Below are 21,964 nucleotides of genomic sequence, written 5' to 3'. Positions count from 1 at the left end.
TCTTTCACTGAAGAGAAAGAAATTTGTGCTAATTTGAGATTTAGCAGATCTGAATTTTGTAATCATCAAATTCACCAACCCCATCCATAAAGATGGTGAAACAACTGCATTCAGCCCAAGTGGCCAGTGGCAATTCTGGGTGGCTGTTTTTGCAAGATTTGGGATATTTCAGTGTTGTTTGGGATATTTCAGTCATAGCACGCAAATCGAAGACCAATGTTTGACAACTGCCAATTATTTCTACATTTTTAAACAGAGTGGTAGTCTGTCCTCAGCTACTGTTAAATGAAGCAGACCAATCAAATGACCCAATTAAAAAAGAAAAAGAAGGGAAAAAATACACAATATTCCTGTCATAAATACAAGATTTTACAAATGTGTTTTGGGATTCTGCAGGATGAAAAAGCCTTTCGATTTTTTAGGAAACTGTAAAGAATAACTGACTACAGAAAGAGGAGTAGATCAAGCACTTTTTTTGTATTTATGTATTAGGTGGAGTTGTCCTATGTTGCACATTGAGAAACCTTCCCCAGACTCACATGTAGCAGGGTTTTTTTTTGGCTGTCAACAGCAGTCAAACTTTTTAAAGGTACTTTAGTCTCCAATGGAAAATATTAGGAATGCAGAGTTCCCATTTCTAAATGCAAACAGATATGAAAATAATTGATTCTATGCACACATAAAAAAAGAATTTGGGACAATTGTACGGAAGTGATACATCAAGTGAGGAATGAAATGACATTTACCATCTGACCACAGTCTCAAAGAGAGCATGAGACACAAATGCACTATCCTCATGGAAAACTGCATGGAAATGTACATTTGTCAAGAGGGGAACTACTGCAGTCCCACTACTACTGGCCTACTGTGTTCAGACTCATAAAACATGAGTGACACAAAGGAGTATTCCTGACTTTGATAAATGGTAAACCAAGACCTAGGTTGTCAAAGCATAGTGGATATCTAAGTGCCTCTGAAGTCAATGGGAATTATGTACCTAGAGACATGTGGCTAGACAAAGGGACCTAAAAGCATGTTTACAAAGCAAAATGAGTATGTATCAGATAAAAACAGAACAGCTTAATCCACCTCAAGGGGAAACAGCAAAATGTGGGCCTCCCATGGTTATTAAATATGAATGAGATTTACTGGTAAATGTGAAAGTCCATGAAACCACATACACCCCTCACGGTTACTCATGACAGAGCAGTGGTCTAGCTCAGGTGATGAAGAAAGGAACCTCTGTAATGAAGTGCTTCCTTAAGGAACCTTTTTCCATTGAGTACTTGTGTAAACTATTCCCATTTTATTCCCTGCACACTTGGAAGTTTCTCTTCTAAATTAGAAAACATAATTCAGAACTGCAACTCCTTTGGGTCTGCACCTGCAAACTGGCAAGCTCGCATACGTGCCTTTGAATAGTTTATTCCTTGCCCATGATTACAAAACAGACTTCTATTCCTACCAGAAAAGAGCAAATACATTAGAAGTACCTCAGAAGCAACTTAAGCTTCTTAAGCTGTAGCCATGAAAAACATCTGCTCCCAATACTCATTCCAGCAACTTCAAGCATGAGGAGAGGCTGTGGAATGAGCTCCAAGACACTTTGGGCAAGGCATAGTGAAGGATCACAGTCAAAAGAGATGACGAAACAGGAGCAGGATCAGAATATGCTTCAGAGCAGAGGGCAGAGACTCCCTTTGTGGCCCTTGGGCAGTTCTCACAGAAAACTCCACCATTTTCTACTGGAGTTACTAGAAGAATGCAGCACCCACAGATGAGAAAGAAAAACATTCTGACCATCCTGCGTTTTTTTCAAAGAAAAGAGCTGGCTGCAAATGGCAAATAGTTTCTCTCTCCTCCAAAGGTTACCATTTGGACCCTGCAGGATGCCAGAGATGTTGATGGAGTTGCACTGAAAATGACATTTCTTCTTGTCCATAAAAAGGGTCGTGAGAGCACTGCCAGGGGTTCCTTTCTCCACAGTCACAAAGACTCTGTTTTTACAGGAGAGAAGAAGAGAGGCATAAAAAGAGGGAGAAAGAGTAAGCTGCTGAGTGCCGGAAGGGAGCTGGATCAGATGCAAACTTGAAAGTTTATGGACTGGCTTCCTTACCAATTTATGAAGGAAGTGAGGAGAAGGGGAAATGAAGGAGAAAAGGAAGGAAAGATTTTGCAGAGCAGTAAATCTCCACATTTTTTGTTTGTTACATGGATGGTGAAAATTTAAGAAGGTCATTTGTCAAAAGAAAAGATGACAGCTAGAAATGCTGAGCAAGGGAGAGCTTCAGAATAAGAGTGACCTGGAGGTGTGAGGCTCACAGCTAAGTCAACATGGCTTGAGCCATGGACATGGAGTATGGGAGGCAGAGGTACAGTGATGCTTGCCTCAGGGCCAAAGTTATCTTTGCCCCTGGAATCTGAGCTACTAATCTGAGAGACAGCAAAGGAGCTATGGGACAAGAGGACATAGTTTAGTGGTGCACAGGGCAGTGCTAGGTTATCCATTGAACTTGACGACATTAGAGGTGTTTTCCAACCTGAACAATTCTATAATTCTATGTCATTTCAGGATTTTTGCCCAGCACAGTGTTTTATCTTTTAATTACAATCCTGCTAGGCCCATCTGGTTGGCAGGACCTTTTGGGTCTGCAGAGAGACAGAGTCCTTCAGTCATCATAACCTACTTCAGCTGCTCAGACAGAAAACAATCCACACTGGCTCAGCCCCACTTCCAGCACCATGAAGAAGGCAGACAGATTCTCCAATCCAATCCCTGTGCCTTAAACTAACAAACTGCCCAGGTTTACCACCCAGATCTGTCCTCCAGTACTTTCTGAACTCTTGACAGTGTCATAAACGTTGCTTCATGAAGCTACTCTACAGTTCCTGTTGGCAGGAACTAATCCCCCAAATCCTTCCTTCTTTCTTCCTGCTTCCATGTAGTAAACAAGACTTCTAAGGAAACAAAAATGGGCATCTAAACTGCTAAAGACAGCTCCAAAACCTGTTTCCAATGCTGGGGAAAGAAAAATCAAAAAAACTGCCCAAACCTTCCAACCAACCCCCCCAAAAATCAGAAGCATAAAAAAACCCCTAAAGAGGATGTAATGTGTAATATGTACTCCAGTGAATCAGATGCATTCCTACCATAATTATCAGTTCTAACCATATACAAATCCCATATACATACAGATATATATATCTCATATACACACACAGACACAGAAATGCATACACACACACTTCTCCAAGTAATGGGCACGATACCTGCTCTAGGTTTGATGCTGTTCTTTTTTTTTCTCCTGTGGCATCTTGATATGGTAAAATGAAGAGTTCAGCAGATGTGGGCAGGCCAGGGAGCACTGCAATCAGAACATGCTTGCTGGAAATACCTGTAGCCTGATACAGAGAAATAATGGAGACAGAAACAGTATAAATGGCACTGAATGCTGAGAGCTTCTTTGTTAAGGCATCACAGTACTTTCATTGTGTAGGGTGTATCTCGTATGTCTCATTGGCTGAAATTTTTAAGTTAGGACTTTAATATCCCTAATTTTGACACATTAGACAAAATTCAGAAAAAAAAAGTACCCTAAAGGCATTACTACCAGGGTCATCTCCAATCTCATGTTTCAGCTGATGCTATAAAATCAGATTGCTGAGTTATTATCCAGAAAAGGACCTACTCTGGCCCTCAGGAAGTTTTGTTAGCCAAAGGAAGGAGAAACATAATGTAATGAATCTTCCTCCATTGCCTTTCTGTTGTGAATTATCCACCAAAGGCACTTAAATCTCAAGGGTTTGATTTAACCTGAAGTTTTCAAGTGCTGAATTTAGTTGGTCACTTTTAAAGAGGTGGAAAAAAGTGCCTGCAGATACACGGACAGATCACACATGCACCACAGAGATTCCCTTGCAGTAAGGACTTGGAAGCCTCTCAGACATTAACTGGACCTAAATCTCAGGAATTCTTCTCCATGGTAGCTCAGGAGCAAAGACATGGAAGAGCTGCTCATTGGAGTAAATGGTGGATGCAGGACAAAGGGTCAGCAAAACTGATCATAAATCACCATTTTCTGAGCCTGTCCTGTGGATAACCCGAGCGTGACTGCTGACAGTCTGGGGAAACCTGGGAATCCCCTCCACCACACACCAAGGAAAAACATGTGTCTTTGTTCCCGTTTTTAATTTTGCTTTGTTTTGTAAAGTGGATTTAGAAAAATCCTTCTAAATACATAAATGTTTCTTATAGTCTCTATGAGTATTCTGTGAAGCCAGGGCTTACATTATTTGTGCTTGCCTAACAGGTTGCTTTAAGGTGTCAAGAAAGACACAGTATTGCCTTAATTTTCAGAGGCTGGGAGATTTTTTTTTTCAGAAGTGGGAGACAGTAATCAGAAAATCAATGATGCAAGCAAATAATTATGATCAAAACAAGAAATAGGATATTTTGTGATAGTATGAAATGATCCCTACTCAGAGTGAAGATCACATTTTAGTACAGAAATATAATTTTCTAGGCAGAATTTTATGCTGGTCTGATGATATTCTGTAATAAGAATATAATACTTTAATAAAAGTTCATAAAAATTCTATAGCACAGCTATAATTTCCTATTGAATTATTTAGTTATTTGACTCATTTTTATACCTTTTACTTAATTGCTGTAGAAATCTACTGGGTTTATCTTTAATTTTCACAGGAACTGCTAACAAAGGCTTGTTTAAGGTGAATCATTTAGCTATATAAGGATGGATAATTAGCTATCAATTTTTATTTTTTCAATCAAATAAGAAAAAGACTCTGTGTTTTCACTGCTCTGCTTTTGGAATGTAGCCTTGGTACTGTGGTTTTACAATTCTTCTTTTTTTATGGCTTGGTTTTGCTTTATTGAGATGTTTATATTCTGAAAATTCATCCTGAAGATAAATGCATCCCTGAATACTTGATACAGATATAAATACATCAGAAGATTAAGCCCCAGAAAAATGCTCTTTTTTTCCCCTTTCCTCATGTCTTTTGACAAAATTCCAGAAAAAAAACCTCAGAAACAATCCATACAGGTTTATGCATCTGATTAGCACAGTTTTTCTAGTTTTTGCACAGATGATGCCACAGATAACACTTAAGCTTGCTAACAGCATTGACAAGCCTTTTGTCCTTCCAAAATCTGAGAACCTTTATTTTTAAAAAAGCAGAAATATTATTTCAAGCAATTCCTTGCACTGTTTTTCTACTGAGCTGAGAAACCAGATATCTCTTCTAGCTCTTACCTCCTCAATTTCAAATGCAAATCTTCAGCTACACTAGAATATTTTTGTGACATTGTGTTCCATAGTTAAAGAAAGAACTTCAGAAAAAACCAGCATCCAATCCTGCCCTGTGAGACTCATGCTATATAAAAGACTTAAAGTACTTGCTGTCGTGCTTTTCTGTGTAGTAAAAATTGTTTAGTTTTTGGTCTCACAAGTTTTCTACAGCATATTTGCAATTCCATTAGAACAGTGTTGCTTCACACTGAAGGCTGACTCTGGGCACCAGATTGTCATAGGATGAGATAATTTACCAGGCTAAAATTTAGGATGCTGGCCTCAAACACTGTCAGTTCTCCATTTCTGGGTGGTGGAAACAAAGAGACGCCTTGAGAGAACATCAGATCCAGTCCTAATGAAGAAACAAATCTGGAACCAGAACCCTTGTAACACAGGCTATGCACACAGCTTACCTCCACCAGAGCTCTCTTGACTACTTTGCTGATGTCCCTTCTCCACTCTGGGATATCTGGGTTGTAGTCATCAAGGTTTGGAGAGAACGATAACCTCAGGGACTGAAATTTCTCTGCAGACACAATGACAGAGTGGTGAGTCAAGACTGAAATGCCTTAATGCCAAATGAGGGGGCAGAACCTTCTGAAACCTGGTGCAGCTCATGTTTTGCTTAATCAGTTTGCAGATGGTGCAGAGACTGTGAGGGAATCCAGCAGTGCACCTGAGAGACTCAGTGAGAGATGTGAAGGATCTGGGAGATTCATCACTGGAGTGCCTTGGAACTGAAAAAGTGATCAGTCCTTACTTGAGTGGATGAATAGCACTGCAAAGGGAGCTGTGTTGGGAATGTAAATGAAATGTTACCTTCAATTTGACTTCTGGAGCAGGCACACCCTCTGCAGGAAGCTGTGATTGGACTCTCACAGATGTGCCCCAAACCTTAGAGATCTTAATTGGAAGGGAACAGGGAAAAATATGGGGAGAAGACTAGCCTTGGAAAATGTACCCAATGTCTGTTGCTGTTAACAGAGCTGCCCACATCGATCACTATCAGCTAAAACTGGGACTCCCAGTGGGTTTTAGGCTCCATCTACACTATATGGCATTTGTGTGCCCTAACTGCTTCTGACACATGAGAACAATGTCAAATCAGTACAGATTTCTGTGCAGAACTGCAGCACACAGCATTGATTTATCTTTCAAGCTGAGCAGCTTTTGTGTGAGTTAAGAGGCCTCTGCTGGCCAAGAAGGGGGAAAACCAGCTTACAAAACAAACTAACATTTTGACAATCATGTAGGATGAACAAAGAAGTGATGGAGCACATGCAGAGGGCTCTGGGAAGGAGATCAATGTTCTGCAATTGTGTCACTCTGCACTGATGTCAATCAGTGGCCTTCAGAGATACTACACTGGACTGGTGACACTGGAGTTCAATTTATAATCTCACTCAAAGCATTCTGGAATAAAGACCTCTTGTTGCTGCCAGCTAACTTGGCTCTCTAAATGTTGACTATGGAGAATCCTTTATGAAATAAAAGGGAAAGAACTCACCATACACTGCAATAGTCTTTGTGTCCTGAAGAATGGTGTTTCCTGCTGAGACCTGAACAGTGATGGTGTTCATCCCTTCCACAGAAAATGTGAATGTGATGCTCCCTTCCAATGTGATCAGTGGCTGCAAACACATTATACAAGGAAAAATTCAGTTAATTTGGATGGAAAAAGAAAAGCAAAAATGAGTTTGGCTCTCTAACCTTTTGGGATGGTTTGAGGAGTTAGCTCCAGATTGGAAATTTCAGACTCAGGAGGGGCCCTGTGAGATAGCAGCAAATTTCCTAGGGAGGGCACACAAATCCCAGACAGGGATGTCCTCCTGAAGCTCAGAGTAAGGAACCTATAATTCCCATAGGAGCTATGTAAAATTCCAGTGCTTCCTTTCCATTTGGCATGTTGGTTGTTCTGGATCCCATGTTAAATGCCCACCTTTGCTCACTCCCCAGGGAGGCCCAGATCCTGATATAAAGGCTTGCAACACACACTGTTCAGGTAGCACCCTCCTTTCCTGAATCTCCTGTAAGTGCTTTATTTAAGGTGACTCAAGGGGGTTGTCACAGAACCAGCCAAATAAAGATTTCACATTTGCTGTCCCATGTTATCCTTAGATGCAGACACACCTTTTTTTTTTTACTTGCTGATGCTTGAGAGGACAGAGATCCCTTCAGCTGTGAACAAGCTCATCAATGAGTTGTGTCCTCCAGCAGACTCTGTCTTAACTTCTCTTTTCACTTGTTAATGAACTCTGGGTGAGATCTTCAAAGCACCCAGTATTAAGTATTAAGTCAAACTGTTGCCATTGTAGTCTATAGTAAAACTCACACTTCAATGAGAACAGAATTAGACCAACCCTGATCACTTAGGAGCTTAGGAGATCAGAGGGAAGGTTAAAAGGTGACAAACACAGCCTGTAAGTACCTCTAGGGGGAGATGATTGTTGATAGTACAGGGAATTCTTTAATCTACACAAAAAGGCATAGCAAGATCCAACAGCTTGAATCCCAGACTAGATAAATTCAGACTACAAACACGGTGCATGAGTTCAAACTCAGAATAATTAGCTGCGGGGAAATAGTTAGAGGAGATGGTCAGAAGGAGAAGCAGTTCATTTTCCATCATCTGAGGAAAAGTATTAATGCAAAACAACAACAAGTCAGGTCCTGCCCTAGTCAGAAAAAGTTAAATAAAACAGAAGGTACTGATCAAACTCTACAATCTGCATTATACAGAAGAGAACAATGTGTGATTATGAAGGTCCCTCTTGGCTCTACAAAATCCATGACAACCTCTCCCCTCAGAAACTAATTAGGGTTTTTGGGTACTTTAGCCACAATTATATGTGAAGTAACAGTTCTAATGTCTGTGCAGATTTACCAAGACTGCAAGCACAAAGGCAGCAGAATGTGATGGGTGATACTCTCATATCTGAGCAGAGCCCTGGGGCAGGGAGGTGTGTTGGGAACCATTTCATCCACCATCCAGCACGATAATAAGGTCCTCTTGCACACGTGGTTTAGCACAGGGTGCTGGGGCTCAGCATAGGTCAGTTCCAGATATAAAAACAGCTTCAGATTGAAAGATTTTTTTCCTAAAAAAAATCTTCCAAAGCCCTACTTTTTTTTTTCTTGTTGTTACTGAAGAAAGGAGGGTGAAGAGAAACAATAGAAACTCTTCCAGATATTGGTTAACTATGTTCACCTTGGATGGAATTAAGGAAGAAAGCTCTTGACAGCTTGCATGAAATAGCAATAAAGCCTACAGCTAAGTCACAGCCACAAACACAAAGCACTACTTACATTTCCATGTCAGTACCTCCAAGGCCCATTAGTATCTCTGAATTTGGTTTGTAATTTTCTTGCATATGTGACTACACAGAAGCATTCCCAGATCCCTCTCTCCCTCCCTCTTCTGTCAGAGAGCTCCTCCAGGGTTATTTTGACCTCAGTCCCTAAGGAATACGAACCTCTGTGTTGTTTCCAAACCACCAGACGTAAGTCAGTGTTCCCACTTGGCTTGGCCACAGCACTGCCGTGGCATTGATCTCCTTGTTCTTCGTGGTGACGAAGGGCAGAGATAAGTGAACATGTTCCAAGGGGCCTGCAGAAACAGAAGCAGCAGCTGAGTTCTCCCTCCATCTGAAAAGTCAGCCTGGGTGGAATATCCATTGGTTTAGGGAAGTCTTCCCTAAATCACTGAGGGACATGGCAGAATGTTTTGGCTTGGACCATTCCTAGAGAGGAAGGCTTAAAACTGTTCTTCAGAGAACAGGAGCCACCCCTGAACCTTGGAGCTGAAAAACTTGGACTCTCTCCTGCATGAATGTCATGAAGTCAGGAGCTTATATGACTTTTACAGTAGGGACAGAGCCCTGTTGTGTGAATGTGGCCTTCACTGGGAAGACAGAAGAATGTGCAGGACAAAGGGCTTCAGTAGATATGAAGCATCTTTGCTAGAAAACTGCTATGATTTGGTGAACTTCAGAAACTTCAGAAACTCTTTCTGAAGGCAGCTATTCACTGAGTGCCTGCATTTTATTGTTACCTTATACTCTCTCCTTTTCATCAATAAACTCTTTTATTTCTTCAGTATAAACAGAACATAATTCATTCGACAAGTGACATTATGCCCAGGGTTACACATTTCCCATCTTCTGGAAACAGATGGGCCTTTGTTGTTAAATCTTGTTCTATAGATTATTTTTAAAATGTGTTCTGACTGTTCACTAAGAGAACAAAGCAATTGTCCTGAGTGACAAGGAAAGAAAAATAAAGAAACCTCAGGTCACATGAGGACATGGGTTCTTTAAACAAATAAAGGCCACATCTACACATCCTCTGTCTGTGAGCTCCCCAGTGATGAGAACCACAGCCATGCAGAGATGCATTGCTAGATGTATTTCCAGGGAGGAACTTTCAGGATATACCCCATGCATGAATCACCACTTAGACCTTGCTTTTCAGCCTAAATGAACACCATACTCTGGAGAAAGCATCCTGTATAACACAATAGGCAGAGTGAGGGAAAAAACTCTCCCAAATCAGACTGTATAAACAATGCCAGAATAAGGACCAGCGTTCCTGATTTATTACTGAAATGCATCTTTCCCTGGGCTGTAGACACAGCCACTGCCTAAGCTGAAGCAGCCCAATTAAGAGTTATCCATGATCAGATTAACCAAAGCCTGCTATACTTGAGACCATGGCTTGTTTTGCATTTTATAAGCAGCAGTCAACACTCTTGGAAATTCATGAGATGCCACAGTTGCACCCTTGTGATTTTAATGGCATCCTCCTGCTCAGATCCATTTCCATCACCAGGCTGTTCCTGCTTTCAGCAAGACCCTAAGACCTGAAAAATGGCAACTTCCCCAGCTAAATGCAGTGACAACTGTAATGATGGAGCCCATGAAAAGTCTGATACCCTCCAACATTACTGCACCGCTGCTCTGAACAGATCTCAAAGGATCCTGCATGGCACAGAGCGTCCAGCACCTCCTTGGACCTTCCCCAAACAATGGCTAGGAAGGGATATGAAAGAACGGCTCAAGCGACCCAACTCTGCCTGAGCATTTCCCAGCACAGCTGGGGCAAGGAGGCTGAAAAGCTGAGCCAGTATCTGGCCAGCAGATGGGGATAGCTCACTCTGGATAGGCTCTCCTGGTAGGAGACTGCTTTCTCCCAGGTAAGCTTGAAGAGGATCCAAGAACATTAACTTCTGAGCTTCATGCAGGGCTATGGAGGCTATGGCCTTCACCTGTCCCAGGAAAAAAGTACTGTACAAGCTCCAGAAAACTGAAAGGGAGAAGCTTCTCAAAAGGCTCACTTGCACAGGTGATGTTATTCTGAAGCATCCAGGCAAATCCAAAACTAACTTTTCAGGAGAAAATGTTGACGATTCAGGACAGCTAAGAGACAGGCTGTTGGTTTGAGCAGTTTACATACCACAGTTTATATTGTCCATCCAACTCAAAATGCCCCTGTCTCACAGTAACCTGCATTTCTGGATCCCTGGAGCACCTGCAGGAAAGACACTGCTTCTGTGCACAGGCTGCAGCAGGATGAGGAGAGCATGGGATGAAGGCTTTACTTTTATCTTTGAGACCACAAGCACTAAGGTTCAGTACCTGCAGTTTTTTCCTGCAGGAAGAGGGCTGGCCACAGGTAAGGAAGATGCTGGAAGGCCCAGACTTGGCTGCACACACTCATGTATTTACCCTACAACCAGGGATCACCCAGTTTGTAGCTGTTCCAAAAACTCTGCATGTTCAGGTTGCACATTGTTTGCCTGTGGATCTTACAATACAGTATATGTGTCTATTTTAAGGACAGATATTTTTGCAAAACTCCCCAAAGGCCAAGCTCAAACACCCCAAGCAGAATACTCAGCAGAGTGGCAATGCAAGCTTTCAAACAGGATTTAGAAGCTTTTGTGTATCAGGGTGTTATACTCTGGAGGGGGCTGGATCTACTGTATATCCCTGTCCTCAGCAAGTCTCTTGCTAGTCTGAGTGGCACCATGCTCATTTGTAACCTGTTCTGCAGTCCCTAATTCTTGTCATGTAGAGAAAGGTGAGAATATCCCTTAGAGCTGTCACTTCTCCAGGGAGTCTGGCACACATAATCTGGGCCTGGCTGCAATGATCACTCAGAGTTTAAGTCCTGTGCTGGTATTACCTATGCAAAACACAGAAACATACACTGTCAGCTGCTAAGTCACACAAACAAATCTGAATACTGTTTATTTCTTGTACAGCTTAAACAATCCAAATGGTTCATAAGCCTTCAAGAAAATTATTAGAGCAGCTGTAGACCAGAAAGAAACTATGAGTGAGTGAAGGCTGGACACCTGCCAACCAAAGGTGTTTTTGAAGGGGGACATTCAGGTGGATAGTTGCTCCTGTTCCTTCTTGTCCTCCATAAAAATCCCATCTCCCACACTCCTGCCTCCCACTGCTCCCATCTGTTGACACAATGGTTCTTCATTAAAGAGCTGCTCTCCTAACCTGAAAAGGGAGAAACCTGTTTTCATGCTGTGTGAACTAACCCCAAAACTAGAGGTAAAGTGTGGGAATGTGCCAAATCATCTACACAATATGTGGAGTTTGTTTGGTAGATGGTAAACAGTATTTCTGCAAACATAACTTCAAGTTTTGGAATTTCCTTTTTTCCCAGTTAATCTGGCACAGAGGCACACAGTGAAGACATAAATAACAAACAAAAAACCCTACTGTATAAAGAAATTTATAGCCCCAAGCAAAATCCGTTAGGAATGTTACAAGTCATTGTAACGAATTTTGATAAATAGATTGACCCTTTAGGTTCATAACCATGTGCTAGAATAAATATGAAAGGATACAATGTTGGTTTTATCCAAGAACTTGTGATACATTTCAGTTGTAAATCAGACATATATGAAGTACGAAAATGTTAAAAAGAATAGCAGAAAAGCAATGTGAGGACAATTTTTTTTTTGTCAGTACTATTTAATACAAAGATTTTGGTTCCTATGACAACAGAAACACTGAAAAGCACTGGTTTCCATCCCAGAGGTGGGTGTGTTTCATTAGAGGGCAAGACATTCTCAAAGTAAAATTCAAAGCTTTTAAAAGTCATTAAAAATCTCTGGGTGTCTTTGTTGTTCTGGAAGTGTAAGCTTGATACTAAAAGTGCATTTCAGAAAGGGCTGGACAGTCCTTTGAGGTGTCCCAAATTAGACTATCCAAAACTAGAGGTAGAATATGATTAAAAAAGCAAAATTTATTGATTAAACTCAATAATCTTAGAGGTCTTTTCCAACCTTAATGAATCTATGTTTCCTCTCAGTCTGGAATCAACAGTCTGTCTGGAGGACAGGTGAGCACTCATCATTTCCCACCATTCTGGACCCAGCTGCCAAATTCCAAATGTCACCATTAGCTCCAAGTAATAATTCTAAAAGAAACCCAGCAGCTAACAAGGGGTATGAAGATACATACACGTTACATGCAGGTAGAGAACAGCGCTGTCAGAGCCCAGGCTGTTTTCCACCAGCACGGTCACTCGGAATATGCCCACGTTCTGGTAGATGTGCTTGATCCCATCTTCTGTTGAGCTGAGGTTGGCATATGACACAGCGATGCCGTCCCCAAAATCCACCTGGATGAGGGATCTCTGGAGGTCTCCCTGTGGTGGAAGAGAAAGGATCAAAACAGACTCCGTTTGCTTTTGAGAGACGGGATCAGCGGGGTGAGCGAGACCAACCGGAAAATAGCAACAAGGCCTGATGTACCAGAAGAACAGCCTGCACTGACCTGTCAAACAACCATGGCTGCTAAAGATCCCTCCCTTTTGTGTGAGATGCAGCATCTTGCCTTACCTTTGAACATTCTCACCCCCTAGGAAACCCCCCTCTGGCTCTGCATGGTGCTCGTGCTGGCTATGTTCACATTGCTGGCTACTGCTGTGGAGCACCTCCCCAGCCTGGTGCACTGAAGCAGTGGCCACTCTCTGGAATGATGGAAAATGAATAGCTGATCATTAATAACCTTTCAAAAATTTGATGAAAGGACATTTCATTTACTTTAGGTTTGTTTCCTTTTCCTTTTCTTTCTTCCTTTTTCTCCCTTTTTTCCTTTGAGAGAGATACAGTCCTCTGGATGCCCAATTTCCCTTCTGGAATGAAAGGAACCCATGTGAATGGATAGCATCAGGCAAGTGTCCACATCAGAAAGAGATGTGAATGTATGTGACTATAAGAGGAAATTGTAACAGAACTTTTATATTCCTCATGTTCTCTCAGTCTTTTTATAACTTGTGAAGGCAGAAATAGTGGAGGCTTGCCTGAATGGAAAGCAAAAAGAGCAGAGCTATACCTGATGGTGGCAAGAGCAACAAATTTTCCCAGATGCTCTCTTTTAATAGACTAAAGTTGTTTTTACATGGCCCTGGCACCCTGCTGGAAGCTCTGTTGCTTTCAAATAGATGAGACAAAAATAACTGTGTTGCTCTGTTGTGGAGAATCCCAAACTGAAGGTGTGGCAGGGGAAATGGTCTTAAGAACAGAGTTCTGTCCTTTGTTGAGCTGAGTTATTAGAAAGATGTGCAGATTCAAACATGATGCAGTGCTTTGGGCACTCGTGTCTGTTTGACTGAGCCAACAGAATTCACCAAATGGGATTTGCTTCCACAGCCAGAAGTGAACACACATGACCTCTGAACATCTTTCAGAGGGGGACTGTTCTTATCTCAAGTCCAGTGCAGGACTCGGGTCAAATACAGAGGTCTCTGAAGTACTCTCTGATGATCTCCCAATGCCTCCAGGTCCATCATTATTAGGGTTTTAGTTGTCTGTTCCTACTCAGAAGGAGATGATGTCTTTGAACAGTAAAGCCATGCTGCTGGGACAAAAGCTTTTCACATGGTTAAACTGTGCCACCGTAGTGACCCTGCTGGATTTACCAGCTCTGAGGATATTCAAGGCCATGCCGTTGAAGTTTGTTTCAGGTCGTGGAATATTTCTCCACATATCTGAGGTAGCAGCGGAAGATGAAAAGGGTGACAGAATAGCCTCATTTCTGCAATTGTCAACATTTGTGTTCTAATGAACCTTTTTATCATCTTGTCTTCATTTTCTCCATAGCCTTGAAACTCATGAAGTCTACAGGTGTATCCAGGGAAAGGAGCCATTTCTAAGGCATACAAGATTTAGATTTCAATTCCTAGGTAGAGAAGATGCTGACAGAAACAACTGAAAATCCAGTTAGAGAAGAGCTTCAGCTGCTGCTCCGCCATTCTTTTTTATTTGTCTTGGCCTTTCCAGTTTTAAAACCTTTTGAACTGGAAACACATTTTCCACTCAGTAAGATCCAGGCTGCAACACTCCTCTGAAAACGCCACATTTTGGATACCTGACATTAAAAATTCTAGCTTAGGAAGTGGGAGAGAGAAGTCAGGAAAACAAAGAGACTGTATTTTGACTTGTTCTAATATTTTATCTGTGCCAGGTAAGAGCACGGACAGACTAAGACAGGAAGAGAAAGCAGATGAGCCAAAATCCAAATATTTCCCACACAGCCCACACTGATTTAAACCAACCCAGCTGTCACTGTCTCTTGTCTCCAGCATCTCTCCAGAGCCACTTGCAAGAGGTTATTTTACCAACAGAAATTTTGTACTGCAACAATTCGATGTCTATCCATACATCTTGCAAAACCCCCTCCTGCTGCTTTTTCCAGCTTCTCTTTTTTTTATTTTGTCAGGCTCAATACTCCACAACAGGATTTTTCTGAAGCTTTTAGCCCAAATTTGGCAGATGCAAAACTCCCTGCATTACTTGCAGGAGACAGACACTGCTGCTGCTGGAGTGTTTTCATGGATTAATTAATTGTGTCTTCTTTAGATTGACCCCTTTCTCTGCAGTCTTGATAAGGGCTTTTGTGCAGCTAAAGGCTTAAACATATGCTGAGCCTTAAGAACTTTTAGCCTGAAAAGAAGCCCTCATAACTAAAAACAAGTTTGCCAAGGCCCCATATTAAACCCTTTACCTACCTAGAAAACATTAGTTACTAAAATGTAAATCAGAAATTTATTGTTTTCTAAAGCATTTTCTCAATAAATGTCCAGGGTTTTTTTCAGGCATATACAAAATATTCCTCTCTCCCTGCTTCTTGGTCCTGCCTCCTAAGCCAAGTGCACATTTTTCCTGCATCTTGACCAAAGGAGCCTTGAGTGCACACAAGCCCTGGATGTTACCAAAAAACTGGGAAGCTTCCTGCCTCAGGGTATATCAAAAAACACCCCATACAGTTTGCAACAATATTTTTATATTTTGATTACTTTTATGCAGCTCTCAGTATTTTGGTGGATGTGAGATGTGAGACCCACCTAGCAAGATTCTCTCTCTCAAAAACACCACTGGAATCTTGCCCTGAAAGTTGTAATAATGCATTTTCCTTATTGACTTTGAGTATTTGTATCTAAATGGAAGTATTAAAAAATGGAACAAACATGGCTCAAGATTTATAATTTTGCTTCCCATGTTTCAGATTTCATTTTTCAGTCTTTAATTATGCACCAACTTCTGTGTCTTCCTCAGAGATGCTGACAATAGATTTAATTAGCCTTTGCAAGAAAAACACACAGCTGCTGTTGGAGAGTTTTCATGGATTAATTCATTGTGCTTTCTTTAGATTAACCCCTTTCCCTCTTTGGTATTTTCCTGTCACCAAAAGAAATCATTCATCAAAGATATTTTTAATGGAACTGAATCTACACATGACATATCTTTAATCTACATCTGTTTAAAGCACATTCTTAATTTTTACCAGACACTCAGATCCAATTTCAGCAAGAACTTAAAAATATGCTTTCCTGTGCAAATCCCTGCTTTCAGAGACATGGCCTTAATTTTTCAAATCAGAAACTGAATAGAAAGGTGCCTTTTAGCAGGGCAAATAGCTTGATACTTTTCACATGTACTTCTTTTTCAACACCAAATAGTGAATTGTACTGATCACATCATTCATCCTGACTGCAAGTTGTGCCAGCTCAACTCAGCTATGAGCTCTTTTTACAGTACTAGATCTTCTGTGTCCCACAGGATTAATAACAGCCTCTCAGGATTATGCAGAATAATTCAACTTGTGTGACTGGAAGTGCATTACAAGACTGTAGTGCTGTGTGTCATTAGGAAGGCAAGGTCTACTTTCATACATTTTCATGGAATTTCAACAATGAACTTAAAAATGCATGAAAGGCTCTGATTTCTCCCAACCAGCTTGTCCTCATCAGAAAATGCAATTATAATTCAGATGACAGTGGTACAGGGAAGGGTACATACTGTGTTATTTGTGTGTTATTAGAGGAGTGTAGTGCTGCTAGTAAGATAAACAGACGTGATACAGCATGTGCATTGAAAGTTAGGATGAAGGTTTCATATTTCTGTAATCATTACTAACAAACTTGTGATATCAAAAGAGGGAACACAGTGGGATACCGTAAAAAAAATACAGACTATGCTTTTAATTACTACTAGCTTTGCATCTTTAATTTGAGTACATCAGCAATCAAACAATCCTAATGCTAAGCTCATCTAGAAACTTCAGCTGAGTTGAATACTGAATTGCACCAAACAATAGTGCTGAGGTGGGAAATGTTAATGGCACTGTGCCCCCAGCAGGATCCCCAAGCTCATTAAATGTACCCAAGACACAGTGTACCTTGTACAGCCATGTATCAACATTGTCATTACAGAGAGCCACGGCAGTCTTTAGGAAATTCAGGGCTTCATTTGTATGTTCACATGGTAAGACAAGAGTCCTCTGGATTTATGAGCAATCACTACACAAATGCAAGGCATGGGGGGTATGAGGCAGAAGGGAATAAAACATCAGAAAGTTTAAGTTTCTTACTCAAGGTCATGCAGAAGGAGCTCAGAGAGCGGTTCAGGAATGAGTTCAGATTGCCTGAATTGTAGCCTGTGGCCTGAAGTGTAGGAACAAATTAGCTTTCCCCACACATTAGTCTAATCCAAACATCACACAGCAGCAGCAAGCAGTTAAAAGCAAGCCAAAATCTACTCCCAGTGGAGTGACTTCGCCAAGTGAGAACTGAGGCAGACCTGGAATGTCAAAGATTTTTGGCTGTCATTTTATCAAGATAAAAAAATAAATTAGATGAGGCAGTTTCTCTGTGAATTATCTGTAATGAAACAGTCAAAGCCCTGAACCTTCCTGCCCTGAATGTCTTTACCATCCATTTCCTCAGCAAAGATGTGTGAGCAATGGAATGAAACAAGTTTGAAAGCCATTGTGCTGAACAGCATTGCTCTGGAGGCTGCAGCTTTCAGAGTCTCTGCTGAAGCAGTACAGCAGCACAAGTGTCTGATGTTCATACCAATAACTCCAACACACAAATAACAATTGTGGTTGTGACGGCAAGAGACCTACCTGACCATGTGATCAGGCAGGCACACAGAAACAGCACACTTTAAAAAAAAACCCCTCTGTTTTCTACAACAGAGAAGCAAAACATGTCAAGGACGTTGGGTTGAATAACTTAAGTAGGAAAAGTGCCTTTGTAACTTCACATTTTGGATTTCTTTTGTTGCTATCCAAAAATAAAGCAAGGATTCAGGTTTTCAGGCTGAGAAACAACTCTTGTTGAATGCTGCAGTGTGAGAGGTACCAGCCCTGAGTGTCTGCATGTAGCCCAGTCAGGGCAAAGGATTTACCTTTAAACTGGCAGCATGTTTAGGTAATGAAAAATTTGCATTTAAGCATAGCTAGTTGTCTTATGTGCTGTCACGCAATGACAAAAATGCTATTGGTATTCTGCTTATCTTGTGGAAATTTAAGAGCAAAATTCCCAGTTCAAGTATGATGCCTGGCTTATTAAACACTTCCAAAATACTTCATAAAATGCAACACATGATAGTTATTAAGGCAATATTGATGATTCCTGGCTATTGTCACCCACTAAAAAACCCATGACGATTACACCCAGATTAATTGGACAAATTACTTGGCCAAACCTTTCCAATAACGGGACCATAAATAATAAGTGCAAGGTGACCTTGCAAGTGCTTTAGAGGAAGTCATACAGAAATTCTAAAAGGTGACAGGTGACTTAGATCACTTTTGAAAGAATTCTTTAAATCATCTTCAGATTATTTAAATATGACCTGTTGGTTGGGTTTGCTTTTAATGTTATTTATATGCTGCCAGATATAAATGCTTCACAGGAAAATGTCTGTGAGTCAGAGTTAGAGAAACTGGGCCAGAATCCCAGCTCTCAAAAATCAGCAATGCTCAGTGTGTTCCTGGGTTTGGTTCCTGCCCTCCCTCCACTTGCACAGACTTCAGTGATGATTTTCTTTTGTGTCTTCTTCAATAGCAGAACACTTCTGAATGCCTTGTCCTTGCTTCTCTTGAGGCATCTTTTGCTCACATTGTGTTTTTGTCAGAACGCACAGTCGTGGCTCTCAGCATCACTACAGGCACAACCAGGCTCTACAAGGAACCACTGTGCTTTGGTTCCTGCCCCTGAATCCCACACCTGAGTGAAAACATCAGCTTTTTACTGCTGCCATTTGTCTCTCCCTGCCCTCGTAGCAATCTGCTCCACTACAGAGACACAGTGAATTTTCAGGGCCTCCAGTGAACCTGCTTCTGTAGTTTGTTCCTCTTTTCAAACCCAGGTGGATTCCTAGATGGAGTAGAAAGCCCTAGAAAGATAACAGGAGTACAAGTCTCAAACAGATTCTTGTATCTTGGCTCGACAGCTTCTCTATTTTTTTTCCCCCTTTCCTGCAGATCAAGTGGAACATGGGCATGTAAAAAGAAAGCTGGGAGGCTGCAGTGTATGAAACAGCTCTGCAGATTTGAAGGCTTCAAACAAACTGTCTCAGAGGGATACAGGAAATGTTAAGATGCAAAAGGAAAGGCCCTTGCCTTTTCACACCCTTAAAGATATCAGCTGTCACTCACACTAAAGGAGGAGTCCCCACCAGGGTGTAGCACTCTAAAATACTGCCCACCACTCCAGGGGGAAAGGGTTCAATAGGACACACATTTTTCACTGTTGTAGGAAAAGATGTGCAAGGTGACATATCCAGCCCTTTTAAGCTTTCCTGATGCCTTGCCTTCAGTTAAGATGGAGTGGTACAGATTTTTTGGATACTGATCATCCTGGATTGTACTCTGCTTTACACCTGTGCAGGGTAGAACTAAATAGAAATTGGCAAGTTCTTGTCTTGTGATACCTCTGCCTTGTATGCAAGGGAAAGGAACTTACTTCCCTTTGAGAAGTGGGGTGGGATTAAACAATCTACAGAGATTCTTTTCAACCTCAATTATGCTGTGATATCAATATCCATTTTATAAAAGGATGCTTGGTCTTTTGATGGGTTGTTTAACTTTTCTAATGAGTGAGGTTTTCTGTCACTGAAACAGTTAAATTGGTAAATGGTTTAAGTCTACACAGAGTTTTGCTGCTTCAACTACATTTTATTGCCCTATAGTTTGCACATAACTGGGCAAATATTCCTGTTTGTTATATATTTTTTTGTTGCAACACTCACACAAAGTCATTGTCAGACTGAGTAAAATTTGCCCAAAGGTTTTGTTGGTTGCTCTTTAAGTTGATAAATCTAGGAGCAGAAGGCCAAGATTCATCTAACAGGGAGAGTAATTGGAAAGGCTGGAGGCTGATCAATACTGCTTCAGCCCTCAGAGCAATTCCTAACCTCTTCCTTATCAGATCCACTGGAAGAAGAGCTCCCTTTAGATCTCCTCAGAACTAACTCACTCACTCATCAAAACATCTGCTCTGTACTCCTTGACACCCAGCATGAGAGAGGCACCATCTCATACTGGAGAAGGTGCTGCTTCCAGACTCTGGTGCACACTGAAGCAGAGCTGCCAGGAAAGATCAGAATGAACAAAACAGACAGAACAATGCACAGCAGCTCCCTGAATGACAGAGTGCTCAGGGTTCTCTTACACGATATGTGAGCTGAAGCACTCACAGAGGAAAGAGCAGGACATTTGTCCTGTGTTTCCCACACTGTGGGTGATTGTCTCTCCCTTTGACTATTGGCATAACTCTTTGATAGTTTGTGACTGACTATTCAGATTATCCATCTGCTTCTCCCAGTCTGTTTTAAAACTTTGCTCAGTAGAGGAAGGTGATGGAAAGTGCACTTTTTTAACTCTTTTTTTTTTTTTTTTTTAAGCCCAGAGACTGACTCTTGTTTTGGACCTTTTCCATCTTTAAAAGGCAGAAATCAATAATTTAACCAGATGTATGCTCACACTGTTATTACAGCACCACAGTAGCAATGCTGTATGACTGTCAGTACTGAAATAAGTGACGATATTTTGGAGAAAATAAACATTCAGGTCAAAAACTGCTTTGGGTTAGATATGATTTATCATATGGTATTGCCTTTACAAATCAGGACACCAGTTTGCTGGGGAAAGCATCAATAACAGAGATGTAAAAAAAAAATTCTTTCCTCAGAGATGACATTTACTATGGAGAGGGTCAGAAGTAATTTCCTTGAATACTCTAAATTATACTCTAAACTAAAAAGGGATGTACATTGTCCCTCACGAAAAAGGGATGTACATTCCTTCACTAAGAAGGGATGTACATTGTCCCTTGGTGTTAAAGCATACTTGTTTTAGGATTTATTGGCCAGTAAGAGAGGAAAAGGGGTAGAAGTTTAAAGAAATCAAATTAGATTAGGGAAAAAGAGAAAACTGCTACTTCGTGAATGTTCTTGCTTGTGCACCAGCAATCAAACACAGATAGAGAAGTGCTAAAAAGAAAAAAGAGGTGAAAAGATTTAAATACTTTTTTCTGTGGATTCAGGAATGGAGGGAGCAGAACAATGAAATACCAACTTAAGTTACAGATATAATAAAAACACAGATCAGAGCCTGAATCAGCTTCACACTAACAATGAATTTCGGACTTAATCCTGCTGAGGACATCTTGAAATTTCACCCATAAATGCCTAAATAATATGTACCAACTTGTGCAATGGGGACGCAGCTGCATCTGTACTATTTGTCATCTTTGGTTTAAAGCCAGTGGAAAACAAATATGGAAATTCAGTTTCAAAAAACAGCAGGAAGCAAAAAGCATAATTAAGGATGGGGGATCAGAATTCAAACTCACACTCTTCAGCTCTCCTGTGAAATTCCCAAATTAAACCAATTCCCAGTTTTTATCAACTTCTTCCAGACATTACCCTGGGCACCACAATGACAGCTCTTTCATCTCCATACATTTTGCAGCAAACTCCACCCAGCTACCTCCTGGCCGTGACTGACTTTATACCACCCTGTATATATATTGCTTCACCTCTTTGCAAACGCCTCCTGGCGTGAGTCCCACTCAGACGGACCCGGGGTGAGTGTCCCACAGAGCCTACCTCCTCCAGCTGCACCAGGAAGGTGACGTTGTGGCCCTGCTGGGCCGTGAGCCGGCCGTCGGCCGTGACGATGCGGAGGCCCTGGGGAGGTTTGCCCGGGCACTGCTGGGGCTTGGCCGTGTACCTCTCCCGCACCCCGTCCGTGCAGTTGTTGGAAACAACCTTCCGGTACCTGCAACGGGACAGGGAAACCCCTGCCAGGTGCTGACAAGGAGCACTGCAG

The 21,964-nt window shown here is 41.4% G+C and overlaps 1 protein-coding gene across 1 annotated transcript in view; it reads right to left on the bottom strand.

The window, feature by feature from the left end:
- SORCS1 (sortilin related VPS10 domain containing receptor 1) overlaps window positions 1-21,964 on the bottom strand; it is a 258,603-nt gene that overhangs the window by 13,313 nt on the left and 223,326 nt on the right. The window contains exons 18-23 of the mRNA XM_041461224.1: window positions 21,742-21,913; window positions 12,800-12,986; window positions 8,789-8,922; window positions 6,823-6,946; window positions 5,729-5,841; window positions 3,271-3,402 (exon numbers count right to left, since the gene is read on the bottom strand). Coding sequence (XP_041317158.1) covers window positions 3,271-3,402; window positions 5,729-5,841; window positions 6,823-6,946; window positions 8,789-8,922; window positions 12,800-12,986; window positions 21,742-21,913 — 862 coding nt within the window. The remainder of the gene's footprint in view (window positions 1-3,270; window positions 3,403-5,728; window positions 5,842-6,822; window positions 6,947-8,788; window positions 8,923-12,799; window positions 12,987-21,741; window positions 21,914-21,964) is intronic.

The sequence above is a fragment of the Pyrgilauda ruficollis genome, unplaced genomic scaffold, assembly GCF_017590135.1.
Source record: "Pyrgilauda ruficollis isolate IOZ18807 unplaced genomic scaffold, ASM1759013v1 scaffold15, whole genome shotgun sequence".
In the NCBI taxonomy this organism is placed as follows: Eukaryota; Metazoa; Chordata; class Aves; order Passeriformes; family Passeridae; genus Pyrgilauda; species Pyrgilauda ruficollis.
Note: the sequence above shows the minus strand (reverse complement) of the source record. Positions and strands in the feature narration are given on the sequence as shown.